This window comes from Diabrotica virgifera, chromosome 9, assembly GCF_917563875.1.
Source record: "Diabrotica virgifera virgifera chromosome 9, PGI_DIABVI_V3a".
Lineage (NCBI taxonomy): Eukaryota > Metazoa > Arthropoda > Insecta > Coleoptera > Chrysomelidae > Diabrotica > Diabrotica virgifera.
Genome location: NC_065451.1, coordinates 9,471,069 through 9,493,827, shown reverse-complemented (window position 1 = coordinate 9,493,827; position 22,759 = coordinate 9,471,069). Strand labels below are relative to the sequence as shown.

At 33.0% G+C, this 22,759-nt stretch overlaps 1 protein-coding gene across 1 annotated transcript; it reads right to left on the bottom strand.

The window, feature by feature from the left end:
• Positions 1-12,184: 12,184 nt before the first annotated feature.
• Positions 12,185-19,777, bottom strand: LOC126892767 (uncharacterized). The gene is made up of 2 exons (XM_050662450.1): positions 18,379-19,777; positions 12,185-12,228 (listed from the first exon to the last, which is right to left on the bottom strand). Exons 1-2 carry the CDS (start codon positions 19,775-19,777, stop codon positions 12,185-12,187), a joined length of 1,443 nt encoding a protein of 480 aa, XP_050518407.1.
• Positions 19,778-22,759: the final 2,982 nt, after the last annotated feature.

Below are 22,759 nucleotides of genomic sequence, written 5' to 3'. Positions count from 1 at the left end.
CCCAACTGTCCGTGGTAGTTCGACTGTTACAAATTATAAATTACAAAATGTCAATAACAAAAATTGTTTGTTTACCAGTGTTATTGAATTTGTAACCAGTTCAAATTATAGTGGTCTACTTATTAAAATACGATAATTCTACTTTTTATTTAACAACACCAAAACCCACTTTTTCCGAACATTGACGTCTTCTACCATCATTGGATTTACTACTTCGTCTAGTCATGTCTAGTTGCAGCCTAATGGCATTTAAATTTTGTTTTTATTACATCACTCGTTTATCACCGACGAAGGCAGGTGCTCGGTTCTTGGGTCTCTCTTGTCTATTCTGGGACATCATCCGTCTGCTGCCGAAGAGACCGAACAATATTTTTTATATAACGCTTCATAATTTTTTATAACGATCGAATATTTCTCCTTGTGGAAACCATTAAAATATCAAACATCATTAGCACTGAAAAATTGTTGGTTATAAATCACACTAACTGCTCATAATTTTTAGGAGAATAATTGTTTTAGTATTAGTAATATCTTAGAGAGTGATAGACGGTAGATGTAGTGTTTTGTATAGAAGATATTTGTCATAAATTTGTTTTATGTTCAACTTGTACCTGCATTATTCATCTAAGGAATGGTATGTGAGTTTAGATTTTAAAAATCTGCCGAGGACACTGTTATATTTACTAACATCAGTAGAAAGTAGTTTCTCAGAAGACCAACAGTTTACACTAGGAGAAAGTTTAACATATTACAGAAATAAAAACAAGTATCTGCAACCGGCGTTATGTAACTGCCCCACGAACTACCTCGGCCCATTAATCCCAAGTACCTGCTGCCCCATCGCCGAGAAAGTTGGGGATTATGTCTTAATGACGGGAAATTCCAAATTTGATTATAGTTGAAAGTAAGAATTACTTAGAAAGTTGAATTAATAATTAATGAATATAAATATTCAAAGGCCCATGTCTCCAAAGATGGAAAAGTTAGATGGCGACGCATCAAAAAAGGGTGTCAACAAAAAGTGTACACAAAGGAAGGTGATGAAAATTACGTTATTCTTGAAAAGCATCGGTGGAGCATAATGATGCTCCAGATATCCACGTTGACCAGCAAATTTTTAGTAATTCTACAAAGAGGAAAGCTGTAGAAGATATATATGTGAAAGACCTTTAAAGATTGTCCACAAGAAATTGAGGAAGGAAAATTTCAGCAATTTACCGCTGACGACGAAAGACATTTCTTGCGTTCGAAGAAATATCTATGCTGCAAGACGAAAATCCATCATTGCCCAAGTCACAGGAAGAAGTTCTACAAGTGTTAGTGAATTTAAATTTAAAAACAAATACAGGTGAAAACTTTTTATTCTCTACGAAAAATAGTTCCTCAATTTTTAGTTGTTTCACAAATCTTTACTTTTTGTGTAATGTAGATTCTTTGTATGTAGATGGAACTTTTTAATACTGTTCTAAATATTTTTGTCAGATGTTTACTATACATGGCTACAAAAATGGTTTTATGTTCCTCTAGCATTTTGTTTGTTACCAAATAAATCACAGCAATCGTACAAAGGTACTTTTGATACATTAATAACAATATGTATAGATTTGAATTTAAATTTCAAACCGAAACGAATAATTTCTGATTTTGAAATAACAATTCAAAATGCAGCCAAGTTAGTGGGGCCCGACATTATTATTTTTTGTTGCAAATTTCATTTAACACAAAATTGGTACCGAAAAATTTAAAATTTAGGTTTGTCCTCGGAATATAAAAATCAAACTGTTATTGGAAAATATTTAAAATTGTTTTTCGGCATTCCTTATTTAGATCCACATGATGTTGGTGACTTTTTTTCTGATGAGCTTTTTAATATTATGCCAGAAGATGACAGAGTTTTGCAATTTTGTGATTACCTAGTTGATAATTATTTAACGGAATATTCAACATTTCCACCTTACATGTGGGCTTCAAATTCATCATCCCTTATATTTACTACAAACGTATGTGAATCATTTCACTCGAAATTTAACGAATGTTTTTATAAATCACATCCTGACATATTTAAATTTACAGACATTTTGTTAAATTTTCAAGCAGAAGTATATGTGAAAATTAGAACTGTATATAGATTAGAAAAAAACTTGATAAAACGGCAAAAAGAAAAGTTGATTTTATTGAAAATAGGCTAAATGAATATTACGTTAATCAAAACATTACTACATTATACTTCGTTAAATCAGTTTGCAATTATTATGCAGCTAACTTTTAAAATCTAAAATATAGTGTTCACTCTTACTTATAGTCCGTTCTTTAACGGTAAAATATTGCAAAACCTCTAAATTTTAAAGAACCGCTTGGATTGACATGAAATTTGGCATACACATAGCTAACAAGTCAAAGAAAAAAAGTGATATTGTGCCGATATGTGCTTTTGCCCTGGGGGTGGTTTTCACCCCCTGTTGGGGGTGAAAAAATATTCGTCCAAAGAAAGTCAGGAAATGGATAAACTGGATAATTTTAAGTAAATTTTGTTCTATAGAGTTTTTTCACAAGTCAATACTTTTCGAGTTATTTGGCAGTGAATATGTTCATTTTTTCAACAAAATAACCACGCTTTTAGAAGGTTTTTCGCAAATAACTCAAATAGTAAGTATTTTGTCGAAAAAACAATCTTAGAAAAAATATAGCCTGTAAAAAATTTAAAAAAAAATGGTGTATACATCACGTCTCTACACCTAGTACAAGCAGAGTTATAGCTAATGAAAAATAGGTTCATATTCGTCAAATTCCAAATGGAATACTTTAACGTGAAATAACCAAAAATGAAGCACATTTCGGGGAAAACTCATTACACCTTATTTAAAGTGTTTAAAAAAAGCTTTTGTTTTATAAAAAAAATTTCTAGCATCAAAACTAAACAAGTTACGCTCAAAATAAAGTTAGTCCCTTTTGGTTTTGGTAAAAAAATCGAGAAAATCACCCTCTAATTAGTATCTTAAATGAACTTAATCGTTACGACTTCGTGTATATATTTTTAAAAGTTTTTTGACTCGTGTATATATTGTTTATATGATCTGTAAGTTTCATCGGTTCAAAGTCCTTATTATTGAAAGGGCTGTAGTTAAAAGGGGTTGAACGAGTCACTGATCACGAATTTATGCAAATTTAGAAACACAAAATCTTAATCAATTTTTGTCTAACAGAAAAACAAAAAAACACATGATATTCAGAAAAGAAAATCTGACTTTTTTTGTTTTTCGAGATTTTTGATATCTCTAACAATTTTTAAGTTATTTTGAAAAAAGCATATTTTTCAAAATTTAAATTTTTAAAAATTTTACTTTGAAACCAATTTTTTTTTAAAATAAGCACTTTGAATCGGTGGAACTTACTGATCATATTATAAACACAACATAAGTAAAATAATTTGTGGAGCGGTAACGATTAATTTCATTTAAGTTGCTAATTAGGGGTTAGTCTTCCCGATTTTTTTTTTGCAAAACAAAAGGGACCAACTTTATTTTGAGAGTAACTTGCTTAAATTTCATGATAGAAACTTTTTGTAAAAACAAAAATAAAAATTTTTTAATACACTTTAAAAAAGTTACAATGGGTTTTCCCCAAAAAGTGCTTAATTTTTTGGATATTCCACGTCGACATATTCTATTTGAAATTTGGTGAATATGAATCTATTTTTCATTGGCTATAACTCTGGTTCTACGAGATCCAGAGACCTAACGCCTACACTATTTTTTTTTTACTTTTTTATAAGCTATATTTTTGCTAAGAACGTTTTTTTCGACAAAATACTTACTTTTTGAGTTATTTGCGAAAAACCGTCTAAAAATGTGGTTATTTTGTTGAAAAATGAACATATTCACTGGCAAATAACTCGAAAAGTGTTGACTTGGCGAAAAAGCTCTATAGAACAAAAGTTACTTAAAATTAGTCAGTTTACCCATTTCCTGACTTATTTTGGACATATATTTTTTCACCCCCAACAGGGGGTGAAAGTCACCCCCAGGGCAAAAGCACACATCGGCACAATATCACTTTTTTCTTTGACATGTAAGCTATACGCATGCCAAATTTCATGTCAATCCAAGCGGTTCTTTAAAATTTAGAGCAAAAACCGTGAAAGAATGGACTATTATTTTAATCACTAATCAGACATTAGAATTAAGCATTGTTATTGTTTAACTGTTGTTTTTGTTATTGTATTTAAGTTAATGTTGATTTATAAATAAACTTTATTCGATTATATTGTTGTAGTTTCATTATTTAATTATTTAAAATTTTCGCTCATGCTTTGGGAATTGGGTTCCTTTTTGAATACAATAAAGTAAAATAAAAACTATGCCTACCCAAAAATATTATCTAAGTATGGTTTGTTCAACGGTAAATGGTTGTGTTCAATTAGTGCGGTCGGAATATTATTAAATTTATCTGACCTGGCCCATTGTTAAGACCCACCCGGAGCGATAAGCCACCGAGGTAGAGAGAGTTGGTCTTTTGCAATTAACACTGACTAGACGGTACTCCCATACTAAAGCCTAAAATAAATTTTACCTGAAACCGGGCCTTTTATACTATTATCGGTTAATCCAGGATGTTTATAGTGGTAACTAATTGAACTCAAACCATTTACTGTTAAACATACCATACCTAGGTAGCGTGGGGGAGTTCGTAGTCGCCCTCTACAATAAACTCCTTAGATTAGAACTGAGAGTAAGAGCTCTGAAATGATACGTGTTTTCGACATTACAATTAGGACTTGAAAGCTGGACATTCAAGCAAGTAGAACATATAAATAAGCTACAGTCATTTGAAATGTGGTATTACAGAAGGATGCCTAGAATAGCACAGACACAGAAGAAAACGAACACGGAAGTATTGCGAGAAATTGGCAAAGAATACGAAATAATGAACACAATAAAAAATAATATAGTTACAATATCTGGGACACGTAATGAGGGGACAACGATATGAAATGTTAAAACTGGTAATACAGGGAAATATCAGATGAGGAAGGAGTATAGGAAGAAGTAAAGGCTCATGGATAAAACTTTTAAGGGACTGGTTTATACAGTTCCATAAAACTCTTTAAAGCAGCGGTAGATAGAGTAAAGATAGTGATGCTGATACCCAACCTCCGATTAGGAGACGGCCCTTAACGGAAGAAGAGAGACTCTTAGAGACGGTAAAATTGAACCTTGCATTTAAAAAGCCTTCGCAAAGACATAGAAGCTCTACGGAGCAGAAGAGTCTACGGATTTCGACAAATTTCAGTACAAACTGGTACAAATTGGGGAAGTCCCCCAACATGACCCCTACCCCCTAGGGGTGGGGTGGGGGAAACTTTGAAATAATCTTTAATAGAAATCCCCATTTCTTATTGCAGATTAGAATATGTGAAACATTAAATACGTTTTATCTGACCTTTTTTTCGAATCGTGATAGATGGCGCTGTAATCACAGAAAAACTTATAGATTTGAAGTCTCAAACTAAATTTTATGGTAGTGAATAGTTTTTAAAAAACGTTTTGTAGAATCAGAACTTACAATAAAAAATGGGGGTTCCCATTAACGGTTTCTAAGTTCTGTCACCCCACCACCAGGGGATAGGGTGAGGGCTCATGTTTGGTGTCATTCGCTAGATTTTTGAAAAATGTTGAACGTGTTTTTAATTTTTTTTTTTGAAGTGTATTTCTCGATATTTTAGACCGTTTGCATAATTTTCCTAGGGTATGGGATAAATAGTTTTTTTTTCGTTTATAATCAATAATTCAAAAAAATGTCTAGAATAAAAATTACTTATATTTGTATAAGTAATCCAAATCAAGGATTACTTGGGCACAACGATGCAAGCTATACTTATTATTATTTTCTTACTGTTCTGACCAAAGTACAGTTAGGCTGGTATGAGAAGAAGTCCCAACTGGAACAAAACCACGTGGACCCCCTCGACTCCGGCGGTGAGATAATATAGCAGGAGACCTGAAAGCTATGGGCGTGGATAATTGGAATGTCTATTAAGCCAGATCATCCATTTCATAAGTCCATATTTGGAATGGTTTCATATTTTTTTGCTAATTTATTACCACAAAAACAAATTTTTTGCTCCACCCCTAACCGAGAAACAATGGTTGATGTAGCTTAATATTATGTCACATCATCGATAGCCATATCTCGCGAACCTAAAGAGCTAGAAAATCGTACGACGCGGCATATTTTTTTGCTAATTTATTGCTGTCGATCTGCATATGCAACATACCCCAAAACCACCCCTGCTTCCCTTACAGCTAAACAACACCCCCAAAAAACAACGAAAAATCTTGAAAAATGATTTTTGTGATATAGTTGACGGTTGATATTTAATTGCTAATTTTTTGCTGTCATTAGCCGTAAAAAACAAATTTTTTGCTCCACCCCTAACCGAGAAACAATGGTTGATGTAGCTTAATATTATGTCACATCATCGATAGCCATATCTCGCGAACCTAAAGAGCTAGAAAATCGTACGACGCGGCATATTTTTTTGCTAATTTATTGCTGTCGATCTGCATATGCAACATACCCCAAAACCACCCCTGCTTCCCTTACAGCTAAACAACACCCCCAAAAAACAACGAAAAATCCTAAAAAATTATTCTCATGATATGGTTGACAGTTGATGTTCAATAACAAATTTTTTTCTATGATAAGTTCTATCGATCCAAGACTTATTTTAAATGTTTTTTAATGATACTTATGTACGTATTATAAAAATTGAGTTATCCATCGCATTTTTCGGTATGTCAAAAAAAAAGTGTTTTGGATATAACACCTGAATAGAGAATAGTTATATGCATTCAATTTGATTTATTATTACAAAATCGTTTATCTCCAGCAGCCAAATGAATTTATTAAAATGCTGTTGGGCTGTATTATCTAAACAAGAGTGAGCTTCCATAGCACAACAAATTGGGGGTTTACCAAATTTTAGTTTTCTTGGTTAAATGACATTTTGAGTGTACATTAGTATGATTGAGTATATAAATAGTCATAAATAAGAATTAAAAAAAAACTAATACTTCATCGATTTATAAGATTAAGTCCACAGCCGTATTTTGATCCAAGAAAAACGAAGTTTACAGAAACGAAAAATGCAAACGATTTAAGACGGCAAAAATTTAGGATTTTTAATTATTTATTAAAAGTGCTCTTCAGATGTAAGGGTAGCTGGTGACGTTTTGGGGTATGTTGCCTATGCAGATCGACAGCAATAAATTCGCAAAACGATATGCAGCGTCGTACAAATAGCTCTTTTGGTTCGTAAGATATGGCTATCGATGATGTGACATAATATTAAGCTACATCAACCATTGTTTCTCGGTTAGGGGTGGAGCAAAAAATTTGTTTTTTACGGCTAATGACAGCAAAAAATTAGCAATTAAATATCAACCGTCAACTATATCACAAAAACCATTTTTCAAGATTTTTCGTTGTTTTTTGGGGGTGTTGTTTAGCTGTAAGGGAAGCAGGGGTGGTTTTGGGGTATGTTGCATATGCAGATCGACAGCAATAAATTAGCAAAAAAATATGCCGCGTCGTACGATTTTCTAGCTCTTTAGGTTCGCGAGATATGGCTATCGATGATGTGACATAATATTAAGCTACATCAACCATTGTTTCTCGGTTAGGGATGGAGCAAAAAATTTGTTTTTTACGGCTAATGACAGCAAAAAATTAGCAATTAAATATCAACCGTCAACTATATCACAAAAACCATTTTTCAAGATTTTTCGTTGTTTTTTGGGGGTGTTGTTTAGCTGTAAGGGAAGCAGGGGTGGTTTTGGGGTATGTTGCATATGCAGATCGACAGCAATAAATTAGCAAAAAAATATGCCGCGTCGTACGATTTTCTAGCTCTTTAGGTTCACGAGATATGGCAATCGATGATGTGACATAATATTAAGCTACATCAACCATTGTTTCTCGGTTAGGGGTGGAGCAAAAAATTTGTTTTTGTGGTAATAAATTAGCAAAAAATTAGCAAAAAAATATGAAACTATTCCAAATATGGACTTATGAAATGGATGATCTGGCTTAATAGACATATAATTGGATGGAGGTTGCTCAAGACAGAAAACAGTGGAGGCATGTTGTCGAGTCGGCTAAAACCCACGAAGGATTGTAACGCCACGAGGATTATTATATTCTAACCAAAATCTACAATAAAAAATGGGGGTTTCTATTTAAGATTTTAAAGCTGCCCTTCACCCCAGCTCCAGACAGTATAGTGTGAAGTCGTGTATGGTGTCGTTCGATAGCTTTTTTAAAAAATATTGAACACGTGTTCGAACTGTCAAACTACTTTTGAAACACCCTATATAAGACAAGAATAAAAAATAAAAATATATAAAGTAACCTTGATACAGTTTGAATTTTGAAACTCTTTTGTGGCGCGTTTACTTCAAATTTAGCAAATATTATCGCAAAATCTTTTAAAATAAAACTAGAATTTTGTTTTGCATCAAAATGAAAATACATTTTCGCGCCACGTAATATTCATATCAGATCTTTTGTAGCTGGAATATTGTATGCGCCACTCATTTTTACGGCGTTTAGCAGTTTTTTATTCTTGTATCAGGAGTTTTTCAAAGTTATTTATAAATTAAATATATTATGAAGTTAAATGCAATGTTTCTCGATTACACGTTAAGCTTTATAAATAGTCGCCTTTGTCGCATTATCTCCCAAATGATCTAGTGTCCATCGAATGTACACTAGATTTTTTTTCTATTCGAAATAGATTGAAAAAAAAAAAATTGAAATGGTCGGTAAATGAACTCGAATTGCCCGTTGCCAGATCAAATTTAGCGTCGTAACCACTACAACTACATAAACCATTTAGGGAAATCGTTAATTGGATTATACTTTTGTAGCTTAATAACTTCTAAACGGCTTAACCGATTTTGATCACTAAACATGAGTTTCAAACGTATTGACAAGTAGTATCTGATGAATCTAAGGTCAAGTATGATAACTGAAGCTATTACAGGAATTATTGAGCTTGAAAAACCATTTTTCCCATAAGAAATAGATTGAATCATATTTATGAAGCCTATAACTTAAAAATTCGAATTTTCCCGGATAAGAGGTATACACCGTTAGATTCGCCTAGATTCCTTCTACAAACGCTCAGTTATTGGCGCAATTCGTAGGTTGAAATTTTGAGTAATTGTCGAAAAACCAAAATTTTCAAAGTTTAGTTTTTCAGTTTTTCGGCTATACTGAGCCGTGTGTATGTCTGATCCTGGCGGCTTAGACACCATTTGAAAGCTTAACTCAATACTATTGATTTGGTGTATTTGTGGTTCTCCTGTCTCTTCCTGAACCGAAGATATACACCTTCAAAAAATATGCCGTTTTGTACCTACCAAGTCCTATAGCTGGCTTATGGGTGGTCAAAAGTCACAAACTATATCGGTTCTGAATCGGCCCTGACCCCCTCTTCAAACAGAGGAAAAAAATCAGATCGGTTTAACTTTTCCACATACATACATACAAAAAAATGCCACAAGGAAATAGCTTCAGAACATACATACAGTTGAGTCCGCGAGTCTTTACCCGTGCGTCATCATTTAAAGCATACGAAATAAGTCGGAAATCTATTTCACGCAACAACAACTGACAGAAAGTGGCTACTGTTCCGATTACGGGTTTTATTATAAAATTTGACGTTATCAAATATATAGAATGTCAAATGTAAGTTTTGCTTCAAAATTTTTGTGCAGAATTACAGCTACATTTGAAGTAGCTTAATAAATTCTTTTATTATTAGTGATTAATAAATAAATAAACAATTTATAAAAAAATTCAATGACATATTTTATTTTTGTTATTTTATTCACTTTGGCGGAAACCTAAACACAGTCATTTCTTTACTGTGTGAATGACGTTAGCTTTGTATGTTTTAAATATTATTTGCCAAAATATAATTGCTTACCTTAAAATTTCAAAGCCCAATATAAAATTAGTTGTGAAAACAACTGTTTGTGTAATATAAAGAAACTTCAAAACGCAAAAATTCGACAAAAACAGCAAAAAATTTAACTGACTGACAGCCACAAAAGTAAACAAAGCAGAAACGTCAAACAAATTGTGCTTAAAATATGAAAACATACCGAATCGTCTTTTTTTGTACCTATTTCTTTTCAATGCACTGAGTCTAGATGGTTCATAAAAATAACATGTGTTTTTTCTTAATAACAATCGGCAGCTGGTTTGCCATGAGTTTCATGCGTGGAAGAGAATGATGCTAGATAAAAAGTATGTGTTTTCTCTCGCCAGGTATTAATGACGCACGGGTAAAGACTCGCGGACTCAACTGTACATACATACCGACAAACATTTTCCCTTTTTTAAATAAAAATTTAGTCATATTTTTGAGCTCGGTAACTTTTGAATGGTATAACCGATTTTCAAAATTAGACATGCGTTAGAAAGGTAATGAACTGAGGTACTATCAGAAGCCGCAAAGGTCGGAGTTAAATTTTCGAAGTTTTTGGGAGTTTTGGGGACGAGAACGAAAAACAGACCCTAAATAGGAAGGGCCGTAAAATCCACACCCGTGGACCAAAATGTATGGTTGACATATTATTATGAATGGGTGAGTCTTTTCCTGAACATTAAGATGGGAGTTGGCCCAATTTTCAATTCAGTCCGATTTAGAAAATCGAAAATTTCGTGTATATATAGTGTCGCGTGTAGGGGAGTGTGGATGTGCGCCACTGGCGAGAACTGTCGTTCTCTGGTAATATAATACATAATATAGATACTTGCCCATGTACTATCAAACAACATAACCGGGGCCTGCCCCACCGACCAAACGATCGGCATCTTCCAGGCCAGGCCGCAGCAACACTAAAACTAGTTGGGTCAAAGAGATCGAAGGTTGGCGGTTCAATAGCCGATTTGTGAGTTTGTGTGTGTGTGTACGTAATGTATGTACGGATTGTAAGTATGTGTGTGCGCGTCTGTCGTATCAACTATTACGGAATTAATTGATACTAAGAGATCTTCTCCTCTCACATATACAATGCACAAAGCAGACATAAGTACATGAGTACTGTACGGGCCGTCTCGTCTCATTATACAGCGAGGCTGCACATTAGACTGTTGTTATAAATTGTAGATAATAAATGGGTTTTATTCTACTTGGTTTGTCTATGAAGTTTATCTGTGGCATACCAAATTTGTGTTTTGAAGAAATACCAAGATTAGCTCTTCATCTTAATATTTTTATGAGTTGCCTACTTATATACGTATATTATATATTATTTATTATATTATATAAATCGGCCTATGATAGTGTCCTAAGAAATAAATTGTATGAAGCCATGGATGAATTCCACATCCCTGATAAACTGATAAGATTGGTTAAGGCTACAATGCGTAAAGTCGTTTGCAAAATCGAAATACAGGGAGAACAATCACAGGCGTTTGAAACGAATGTTGGGCTGCGACAGGGAGATGCGCTGGCGTGTCTCCTCTTCAACATAGCTCTGGAAAAGGCGGTCAAAGATGCCCGAATAGACAACAGAGGAAATATTTTTAATAAATCATCCCAAATTTTGGCATATGCCGATGACGTGGACCTAGTTGCCCGCACAACACGCAAACGAGAAGAAAACCACCTTCTCAAACGCCTCGAAAAATATGGGCCTGAAAGTAAACGAGAAGAAAACTAAGATGATGGCATCAACACCCAACAACAGAGCCAGAAACATCAGTCAACAATTCTCTGTTGATAACTCTACCTTTGAAGTGGTGGACAAATTCACATACTTAGGCTCCCTGATCACCAAGGAGAACGTCACGACGAAAGAAATCAAGCGAAGGATAATCCTAGCGAACAAATACTATTTTGGACTGAGTAGACATATGAGAAGCAGAAACTTAAGCCAAAAAACAAAAATAACCATATACAAAACCCTTATACAACCAGTGTTGACATATGGATTGGAGACATGGACCATCTCCAAGGCAGATGAAAACCTTCTGCTTATATTTGAACGAGTGTCGTCGGCGTATCATATATTATCATCTCCCATTCATAGAAATTCTCACGATACAACATGATAAGTTTCTATAAAACTATGATTACTCTATTTAGTGGATCAAGAGCAACATTTACTTACTAATTTATCGCTAATGATGAGGTACTTTGTGTTGTGAACTTACCTGAAAAGCAAAAAAAATAATATTAGAAAAAATGTATTTAAGAAACTCATTCATGATCAGTAGAAGCGGAATGATGTTTTTTTACTGGTCTATTTAAACGGCCGTAATTTCATTACTCCATTTCCACTTTAAATAAAATCAGATGGCTAAATATGTCAAAAACCTAATTATTATAAAATATAAGATATGCACACCCATACTTTTTTCTTCTATATATTCCAGCATACTCTTAATGGTCTATAATAAACTTGGTCTATAATTATAAACGACCTTCGAAATAAAACTCACACATCTCAATTATTTTCCCTTCCAAATCCTGAAAGTCTAAACGATTACTTCGTTAATGTGAGTAAAAATATAACATCAACTATTTTGCCGCAACAAGATCCCATTTCATATCTCCCTAATTCAAGAAAGGTCTCAAATTCATTCTTTTTAAGACCAGTCGATAACTCTGAACTAATCCAAACAATCAATAGTATTAAAAGCAAATCATCCTGTAGTACTCATGGACTATCTATAAAATTTTTCTCTAATCTCACAGAAAATGTGTTGGAAATCCTCGTCTATTCAGAGTGCCTATAGACCTATTGCCTTACTACCGGTACTCTCCAAAATAATTCTTGAGAGACTCATTAAAACTCGACTTTGTGCTTTATCGTTGATAACAACATTTTATCTCAAAATCAGTTCGGCTTTTTAACTAATAAATGTACCACTGATGCCATGTTTTCTGTACTACATGAGGTTTACCAAGCACTAAACAAAAATCGTTATACTGCCACTGTTTTCTGTGACTATGCCAAAGCTTTTGATTGTGTAAATCACGACATCTTGATTAAAAAACTAAACTTCTATGGAATTCGAGGTATTTCTTTGAATTGGTTCCAATCCTACTTAAATAATAGGAAACAACTAGTTAGAGCAAGTGATACTGACTCTAGTCTCAAAAACATTGTATGTGGAGTACCACAAGGTTCAGTATTGGGTCCTCTTCTGTTTCTTATCTTCATAAATGACATCACTAATTTAAAAATCGATGTAATTTTTCTTTTTGCTGATGATACCAGTATCACTTGGAGCAACTCAACTATTGCATCTCTTCATGAAACTATAACTTCGGATCTACTGACGATAAAGACCTGGTCTGACTCTAATTTACTCTCTTTTAACGTAGATAAAACAGTAGCATTATCCTATAAAGGAGCTCTTCAACCTTTGCCTCTTAATAACAGCCAGATCAGTACCGTTGATTCTGTAAAATTTCTTGGTATTTTTTTAGACAGCAACCTCAAACGGTCCCTTCATATCGATTCGTTAAGTAAGAAACTCGTCTCAGCTTGCTATGCAATAAGATCTGTCTCAAGGGAACTCAATTTAGCATCTTCTAAAATATCATAGTTTTCGTTGTTCGAGTCTCATCTTCGATATGTTATTGATGTTATTTGATATTTGATGTTATTTTTAAATTGCAAAAAGGGCAATAAGATATCTGTTTGGCCTCAGAAGATCTACACATTGCAGAAGTTACTTCAGAGATCACGGAATTTTAACACTTCCATATTTATATATTCTAGAAACGGTTTGTTTAATTCGTAAACACCTTCATGTCTTTCCAGCAAGACCCAATCATCTTTACGTCACCAGAAATTCAATCTTTGATATTTATTTACCGATCCTATCCACTGAGTTAGTAAGAAATCTATACTATATTCCGCAAAAAAACTTTACAACCATCTTCCTTTACAACTTAAATCTGTAACATCTTTCCCAAAGTTCCGTAAAATGACAAAAGCCTATCTATTAAAAGACCATACTATTCAATAGAAGAATTTCTTAATGAATAACTAAGAAAATTGGGTTTCATACAGTAGCTTAAACTTGTCAGTTCCTAATGCTGTATTTTATTTATTTATTTATTTGTTGTAAGTATGTTCAATTTGCAATTTATATAAATTTTGCAATAAATTGTTTTTGTCTGCTTTTATATCTTATTATACAGGGTGTTTGGAATTTACTCGTTTCCTGTCGCTGATAATCGAAATAAACACTAGTGGACTGTATGATACTTGTAATTAATTGAAAGAGGTACAAATTACACAAAATACACTTCTTGGTTCGCGTATTCGTCTGTAGTCTGTTTTCTTGTCTACACTCTTAACAACATTAGTTCCCGAATTCTAGTTTTTAGGTGTCACTGAGGCGCGCGCGGTGTTGCCACCGTTGCCATTTTTTATAAAGGTTAAAAGTCCTAACATAGCCCCCCTTTTGAAGGGCACCTTCAAAAATATATACATAAAATATTGAATAGTAAAATATCTAAATACACAAAAAATAAAACAAACACAAATAATTGTCAATTGTTGATGTCTTCTTGCATTGGTAAAGGACACAAATGTCTTACTGAACGAGTAACTGATCCCTTCATGGTGGTTACTTCTGCTACTCTGGTTTCTCCATCTCTACCTTGACATAACTTAGTGATTCGTCCAGTAATCCACTGACAAGGAGGAACAGAATCATTTTTAATAAGAACCAGGGTTCCTAATCGAATTTTGCTAGCTGGATCCTTCCATTTGTACTGTTGATGTAATTGAGACATATATTGTTTGGAAAATTGACCCCAAAATTGCTGGTACAGCTGCTGCACATGTTGGAATCTGGTTAAGCGACAGCTGGCTATATTGTGAACGTCATACTCTGGCAATGACGTAAGAGGTCTACCACTTAGGAAATGGGAAGGTGTAATAGGAGATAAGTCATTAGGATTATTTGACATGTCAAACAATGGTCGTGAATTTAATATACCTTCTATCTGTACGATAAGGGTGTTAAATTCTTCAAATGTTACATTATTATTAATTAATATTCGTTTCAAATGATGCTTAGTGCTTTTAACAGCTGCTTCCCACAGCCCCCCATGATTAGGTGTATAAGGAGGAATGAAGATCCATTTTATTCGTAGCTCGCTTGTAGCCGTTTCAATAGAATTGTAATTTTTCTGTAAAAAATGTCCTAACTGTTTCAGATAATTGTTGGCTCCTACAAAGGTACTGCCGTTGTCTGAATAAATAGTACTAGGTATACCACGTCGAGCGGTAAATCTTTTTAAACTTGCTAAAAAATTCTCTTTTGTGAGGTCCGACACAACTTCTAAATGGACAGCTTTTGTGCAAAAGCAAATGAATAATGCCAAATAACATTTTAATAGTTTAGCTCCGCGCCCCTTTTTACTAAGAATATTAAAAGGACCTGCATAATCTATACCAGTCACATCAAATGGAAAATTAGGTTTAATTCGATTATTTGGTAGATTTGACATTGGACTTAAAAAGGGTATAGGATTAAACTTGAAACAAGTCAAACAATTTTTGACAGTTTGTTTTGCTAAGACACGTCCTGCTATAGGCCAGTAACGTTGTCTTACTGATGCAAGCAATAATTGAGGACCTGGATGAAATAGTTGCTTATGTTTATACTCGAAAATTAACTTAGTAAAATAGTGTTTGGATAACAGAAGAATAGGATGTCTAGTATTGAACGATAAATACGTATTGTTGAGTCTTCCACCTACTCGAAGAATTCCTTTATTATCCAAAAATGGAGTTAATGAAGAAAGTCTATTATTTTTTGGAAGTTGCTTGCCCCTTTTGAAAAAGGATAATTCGTCAGCAAATGACTCTAATTGAGCTTGTTTGACGATACTAATATGGGCTTCATCTAATTCTGCAATAGATAAATTACCCGTACGTTTATTAGATTTATTTCTTAAATTGTAAATGAAACGTAAACAATAGGCTGTTATTCTTTGAAGTGTAATAAAATCTGAGTATCTAGTGATTAAATCTGACAATTGTACTGATATAACTTGAAACACTTTAGAAGTCTTTTTCAACTCTGTCAGTTCTGAAGTTTTTAACTTAAAATCCACATTAGGCCATTCTGACTGTGGCAATTGCAAAAACAGTGGTCCGTTCCACCAAATTGTATTGGAAATTAATTTTTCAGGCATAATACCACGAGATGCAATATCTGCTGGGTTACTTGAACTGTTAACATAATTCCAGGTAAATGTGTTGGACAACGATTGAATTTTGGATACTCGATTAGCAACGAAAACTTGTAATTTACTAGGATCCGTATGAATCCAACTTAGTGCTACCTGAGAATCAGACCACATGAAAATAGGAACATTGACTTGAATGGCTTCTGTTACGGTGTTTATTAGTTGTGCACCTAATAAACAAGCACAGAGTTCTAGTTTCGGAATAGTTACAAGTTTGATTGGTGCAACTTTAGTTTTTGAACACAAGAGATTAATGTGATATTGATTTGAATCATCGATGCTTCGAAGGTAAATGCACGCAGCATATGCAGCTTTTGATGCATCACAAAAACAATGAATATCAAGTAAAGTATTCGAGACAACTTTACGAGGAATAGATATCTGATTAAAAATATTAATATTATTTTGAAATTGTAACCAAGTCTGTTGCAAATCCAAAGGGATTGGAGTGTCCCACGAAATATGAAGAGTCCATAATTGCTGAATGAGCATTTTTGCAATAATAATAGACGGGCTTAACAGACCTAGAGGGTCATATATTTGCGTAATATTCGACAGAATATGTCTTTTAGTAAATGGTTCGTGACTACGTAATTTGTTTATGTTAAAGGTAAACGAATCAGAAGAATTTAGCCACTGGACACCTAATGTTTTACAACTATCGTGATCTCCCAAATTTAATACTGAATTTGAGACATCGGATTCTTGAAAATCTGTAATTACTTGCTGATCATTTGAAATCCATTTTCTCAGAATAAAATGAGCTGATTTGAGCATATTGTAAATAGATTTGCATCTTTCTTGTAGTTCGCTTAGATCATTAGATCCTGTTAATAAATCATCAACATACATATCATTTAAAATTGTGCTAGAAGCTAATGGAAACTTGTCTAAATTGTCTTCAGCTAATGTTCTGATACATTTAATTGCTAAATAAGGTGCTGATCTAGTGCCATATGTGACAGTATTCAGTTGATAAATAGAAAATTCTTCATTATTATTTTCACGCCAAAGAATTTGTTGTAAATATTTATGTTCTGGATGTATGAGTATCTGTCTGTACATTTTAGAAATATCTGCTGATACAACATATTTATAAATTCTGAATCTTAGCAAAATGTTTAAAATATCGTTTTGCACTTTAGGACCTACATATTGAAGGTCATTAAGAGAATATCCTGATGAGCTCTGGCAGCTTCCCTCAAAGACAGTTCTAAGTTTTGTAGTTACACTAGACTCTTTTAATATACCATGATGTGGTAAAAAATAGGAATGTTCTGAATTAATAGAAATTTTACTCATATGACCTAGGTTTTCATATTCATGAATAAATTCAAAATAGAGTTGTTTAAAATAGGAATTGGAGAATTTTGATTCTAATGACTTAAATCTTTTAATAGCTGTTTGCTTTGAATCACCTAATAGACTAGGAGAATATTTTAATGGTAATTTTACCACGAATTGTCCATTCTCATTACGAGATGTGTCTTGTTTAAATAAAGATTCGCAAATGAGATCGTCTTGAGACAGAAATTCATTCTTGGTTTGAACATCCTCTAGTTCCCAAAACTTTTTTAATTGATCATCCTCAGGGATGTGTACTTCAACAAAATTGCATACATATTTATCTGAATTAATTGGAACTGTACCTGTTACAATCCAACCTAAATGAGTATTGATTAGTAATGGAAGCTTTTTACCTAATGATATTTTATCTTGCAATATAAGATCCCAAAAAATGTGAGCGCCTAATAACAAGTCAATTTCTTTAGGACAATTGAATTCTGGATCTGCTAAATTAATATTGTGAGGTAATCGAATATTATTCATATCAATAGGATAAGCAGGTAATCTACTTGAAATAACGGGTACTACAAGACATGATATACTAGAATTGAAATCTGAAAATTGTGAAGATATTTTTAATGAACATTTTTTACTAATGTTAGAAGAACGCTGACTAATACCAGTAATTGAACAGTTTGTATCAGTTAATTGTAGTTTTAATTTATTGCAAAAGCGTTCGGTGATTAAATTCATTTGTGCACCGCAATCAAGTAATGCTCGGCACTTATGAAACTTACCATCTTGGTCTTTAATATTACACATAACTGTAGCTAATAAAACTTGACTCTCATTTTTTGCAAAATTTATACTTATTTGCTGTTCTACACCATCATTTCTATGATCAAAAGTACTAGGTGAACTTACTTGATGATTAGTGTCACGAATTGAAACTTCTGCATAATCTTTATGAAGCAACGTGTTATGTTTGTGAGTCTTACAAACAGGACATGGACCAAATTTACAATTTCTCTTATCATGACCACTTAATAAACAATTTTCGCATAATTTAAGTTTTCTAACTTCCCGAAACCTCTCTTCGACTGATAACGCTTTAAAGGTGGGACATTTATAAATTGAATGTTCCTTTCTACAAAAATTACATCGGTTTTTAACCGCAAAGTGCACTAGATTGTTAGATCTGTTATGATACTTATTTGAACTTGAAGACTGTGATTTAGCCGTTTGAGATTCATCCAAACTTTGTAGTATGTCCGTCTTATTTTTTAAAAAATTGATAAAATGTTCTAAAGTAGGCAAATCGTTTGCAACCTTAGTTTCTTTCCATTCGCGTATAGTATTTTTCTGGAACTTGTTGATTAAGATATGTATCATAAATGAATCATATAACTTTTCTTTTGGTACGTCTATACCTTCCAAGGAAGTTAAATGTTTGGATATCTCGTCTAACATATTTCGAAAACTAGCATAATTATAATTATCTTTTTGCATCATGGTTAAATTTAGTAATGATTTAAAGTGGCTGTCTATTAAAAACTGTTTTTTATCGAACCTATCGCATAATAAATCCCAGGCTTTCTGAAATGGTTGATCTACGCTCTCTAAACCTTCAATACAACTGGCTGCGTACCCTTGCAAGGAAGCCTTCAAGAAATGAAACTTCTGCCCATCACTAAGGGATGCATTATTCGCAATGGTCGCATTGAAGCTATTTTTGAAACTAACCCAAAATTGAAACTCCCCAGAGAACGTTTGCAATTTTATTCTCGGTAATAGGACATTTTGCAGGGGATCACTCACTGCTTTAAATTCACTAGATTGACCTAATTGACCGTATTGTACGTTATTACTGTTTACCGCTACCGGTCTTAAAATGGTTTTTAAATATGCTTGTGCCGCATAAAATCGATTTTCAAACTCCTCTCTTTCTGAATAGTGCTCCGGTAATTGACCCTCAGAACATTTCTTTTCTATCTCTGTTTGAACTATATCAAAATCATTTAATAAGTTTATATGATTATCATATCTAAATTGAACATCTTGAATATCAAAGTCACCCTTGTCTTTTGTTTTAGTAATGAATTTCTCTAGCAAAGTTAACTTTTGTTTATTTGTTCCACGAAGTCTAACTAAATCTTTTAAATCGTCTACTACTACTACTTCATTTGAGGTCGCCATCTTAGTAAATAAAATTGATAAAATCGACAAATGGGTACTTATAATTTAACTATGGATTATTATTGAAATTAAATATGAAAACACATATATAATTGTACACAAATATCGCAAACAGAAGGTAATATCATTTAACTAGATTGATATTGATAGAATTGCATAAAATCGTTTATAATTATTGTCAAATAAACCAACGAATTATAAAATGATCGGTTAAGAATGAAATATATAAAAATGGAAGGATCTGACCTTTATTTGCAGTGGTCCTGATGAATAGCTGTCGCTTGTCGCGTACCTTGCTGTACGTACTTCTCTTTCGCTGAATTGGGCCACTGGAAATGACACTAGAACTTGGAACTATTAACTTGGTTAGCGTCTACTAGTTTTTGGCGCTAATATTGCCTCATGCCGGCTAATAGATAATAAATTCGGCTCTTTTGACCAAAATGTTTGGAATTTACTCGTTTCCTGTCGCTGATAATCGAAATAAACACTAGTGGACTGTATGATACTTGTAATTAATTGAAAGAGGTACAAATTACACAAAATACACTTCTTGGTTCGCGTATTCGTCTGTAGTCTGTTTTCTTGTCTACACTCTTAACAACATTAGTTCCCGAATTCTAGTTTTTAGGTGTCACTGAGGCGCGCGCGGTGTTGCCACCGTTGCCATTTTTTATAAAGGTTAAAAGTCCTAACACAGGGTGTCCCGAAAAGATTGGTCATAAATTAAACCACATATTCTGGGGTCAAAAATAGTTCGATTAAACCTAACTTACCTTAGTACAAATGTGCTCATAAAAAAGTTACAGCCCTTTGAAGTTACAAAATGAAAATCGATTTTTTTCAATATATCGAAAGCGATTAGAAATTGAAAATGGTTATTCATTTTAGAGATTTTTTGTTGAAAATGGACATGTGTCACTAGTATGGCAGGAACATCTTAAAACAAAATTATAGTGACATTTTTTCACCCCATAAAAATTTTATGGGGGTTTTGTTCCCTTAAACCCCCCCAAACTTTGGTGGACGTTCCAATTAATTCATTATTGTGGTACCATTAGTTCAACACAACGTTTTTAAAACTTTCTTGCCTCTTAGTATTTTGTCGATAAGCCAGTTTTTATCGAGATGCGGCTTCTTTTTTAATATGTTTACATAAAAATTTTAAGGGAGTTTTGTTCCTTTAAACCCCCCAAATATACGTGTACGTTCTAAATAAACTATTATTGTGGTACCATTAGTTAAATACAGTATTTTTAAAACTTTTTTGCCTCTTAGTCTTTTTTTTGATAAGTCACCTTTTATCGAGATGTGGCTTCTTTTTCAAAATATACCTAAAAATGTAAATTATAAATACATTTTCAGATTATTATTAACAGGTCGCTACAATCGTACTTAACCATATACAAATATGTGGTGGATTCGACAAATATTCAAAATATCTCGATAAACACTTCAAAGATCACAGAATTTTGACCCTTTCATCTTTGTATATTTTAGAAACTGTTTGCTTAATTCGTAAACATCTACATGTCTTTCCACCAAGACCTAATCATGACTACTTCACGAGAAATTCTACGTTTGACGTTTATATGCCGACCCCGTCCTCTGAGTTAGTAAAGAAATCTATATTATATTCCGCAAAAAAAACTTTACAACCATCTCCCTCTACAACTTAAATCTGCAGCATCTTTCCCCAAATTCCGTAAACTGACAAAAGCCTACCTATCTGAACGACCATATTATTCAGTAGAAGATTTTCTTAATCAATAACTAAGAAATTACAGTACCCTTTGCACAAGTAGTATTTTTATTATCATTTTTTTTGTCTATATTTTCGTGTCATATGCAGCAGCTTAACTTTTAAACTTATTAATTACTATATAGACTATGCATTTGCAATTTACTTAAATTTTGCAATTGATTACTTCTGTTTAACTTCATTATTATTGTTATTATTGTAAATATATTGACGATTTATGTAATTTTAGTAATTTGGATTGTTATTGTTTTGTTTTCTTGACTTTTTATAAGCTTTGTCGATAAAATTGTACAATTTTTCATGACAATAAAGCATATTTCTATTCTATTCTATTCTATTCTAACACTGGCTACTGGCTTATGGAAAAAGTACTGAGAGGCAAAAAAGTTTTAAAAATATTGTGTTTAACTAATGGTGCCACAATAATAATTTAATTGGAACGTACTCAAAAGTTTGGGGGGGTTTAACGGAACAAAACCCCCATAAAATTTTTATGGGGTGCACAAATTTAACTTTAATTTTTTTTTAAGATGTTGCTACCATAAGAGTGCTACATGTCCATTTTCAATAAAAAATCTCTTAAGAGTTTTCGATATATGAAAAAAAATCGATTTTCATTTTGTAACTTCAAAGGGCTGTAACTTTTTTTGTGTGCACTATTGTATATAGGTAAGTGAGGTTAAATCAACCTAGTTTTGACCCCAGAATCTGTGGTATAATTTATGACCAATCTTTTCGGGACACCCTGTATACTGTATACTGACGATTAACTAATTTTATGAAATTGTAGTTGTTATTTGTTATTGATATTATTTTTCTTTTGACTGTATGTGAGCTTTGTCCATAAAATTGTAAAAATTTTCAGTGACAATAAAGCATATTTCTATTTCTATTTCTAATTAAGTACTTCCATTCTCCATTTAATTTCATCGTTGCTGCGAAGAAGAAATGAAGTGGTTGTTGCTTTTCTGACTAGGTTAGCTGTTTCTTTATAAATATCTTAGTTAGTGTTATAGATGTTTCTCGGTGGTTTGTTATACATATATGCCTTCTCAAATAATTGCAGAACAAAACTTGGTTTATTATTTTCCCCCTAGATCTCTATCTTGATCTCTAGATCTCAGCGAATTTCATTTGGATTGGGAGAAATGCGAATGTTCAGAAACATCAAACTAAGAGGACGAATGGATCAAAATCACGGCGAATCAGGCAACTCAACG

What these genes read in the sequence shown, in the direction of transcription:
- LOC126892767 (XM_050662450.1), bottom strand. Translation starts at nt 19,777, where the DNA reads ATGGCGACCTCAAATGAAGTAGTAGTAGTAGACGATTTAAAAGATTTA. An exon ending in TAATATTAAAGACCAAGATG is followed by an intron (nt 12,229 to 18,378) that starts GTAAGTTTCATA and finishes TTTGCTTTTCAG; the next exon opens with GTAAGTTCACAACACAAAGT.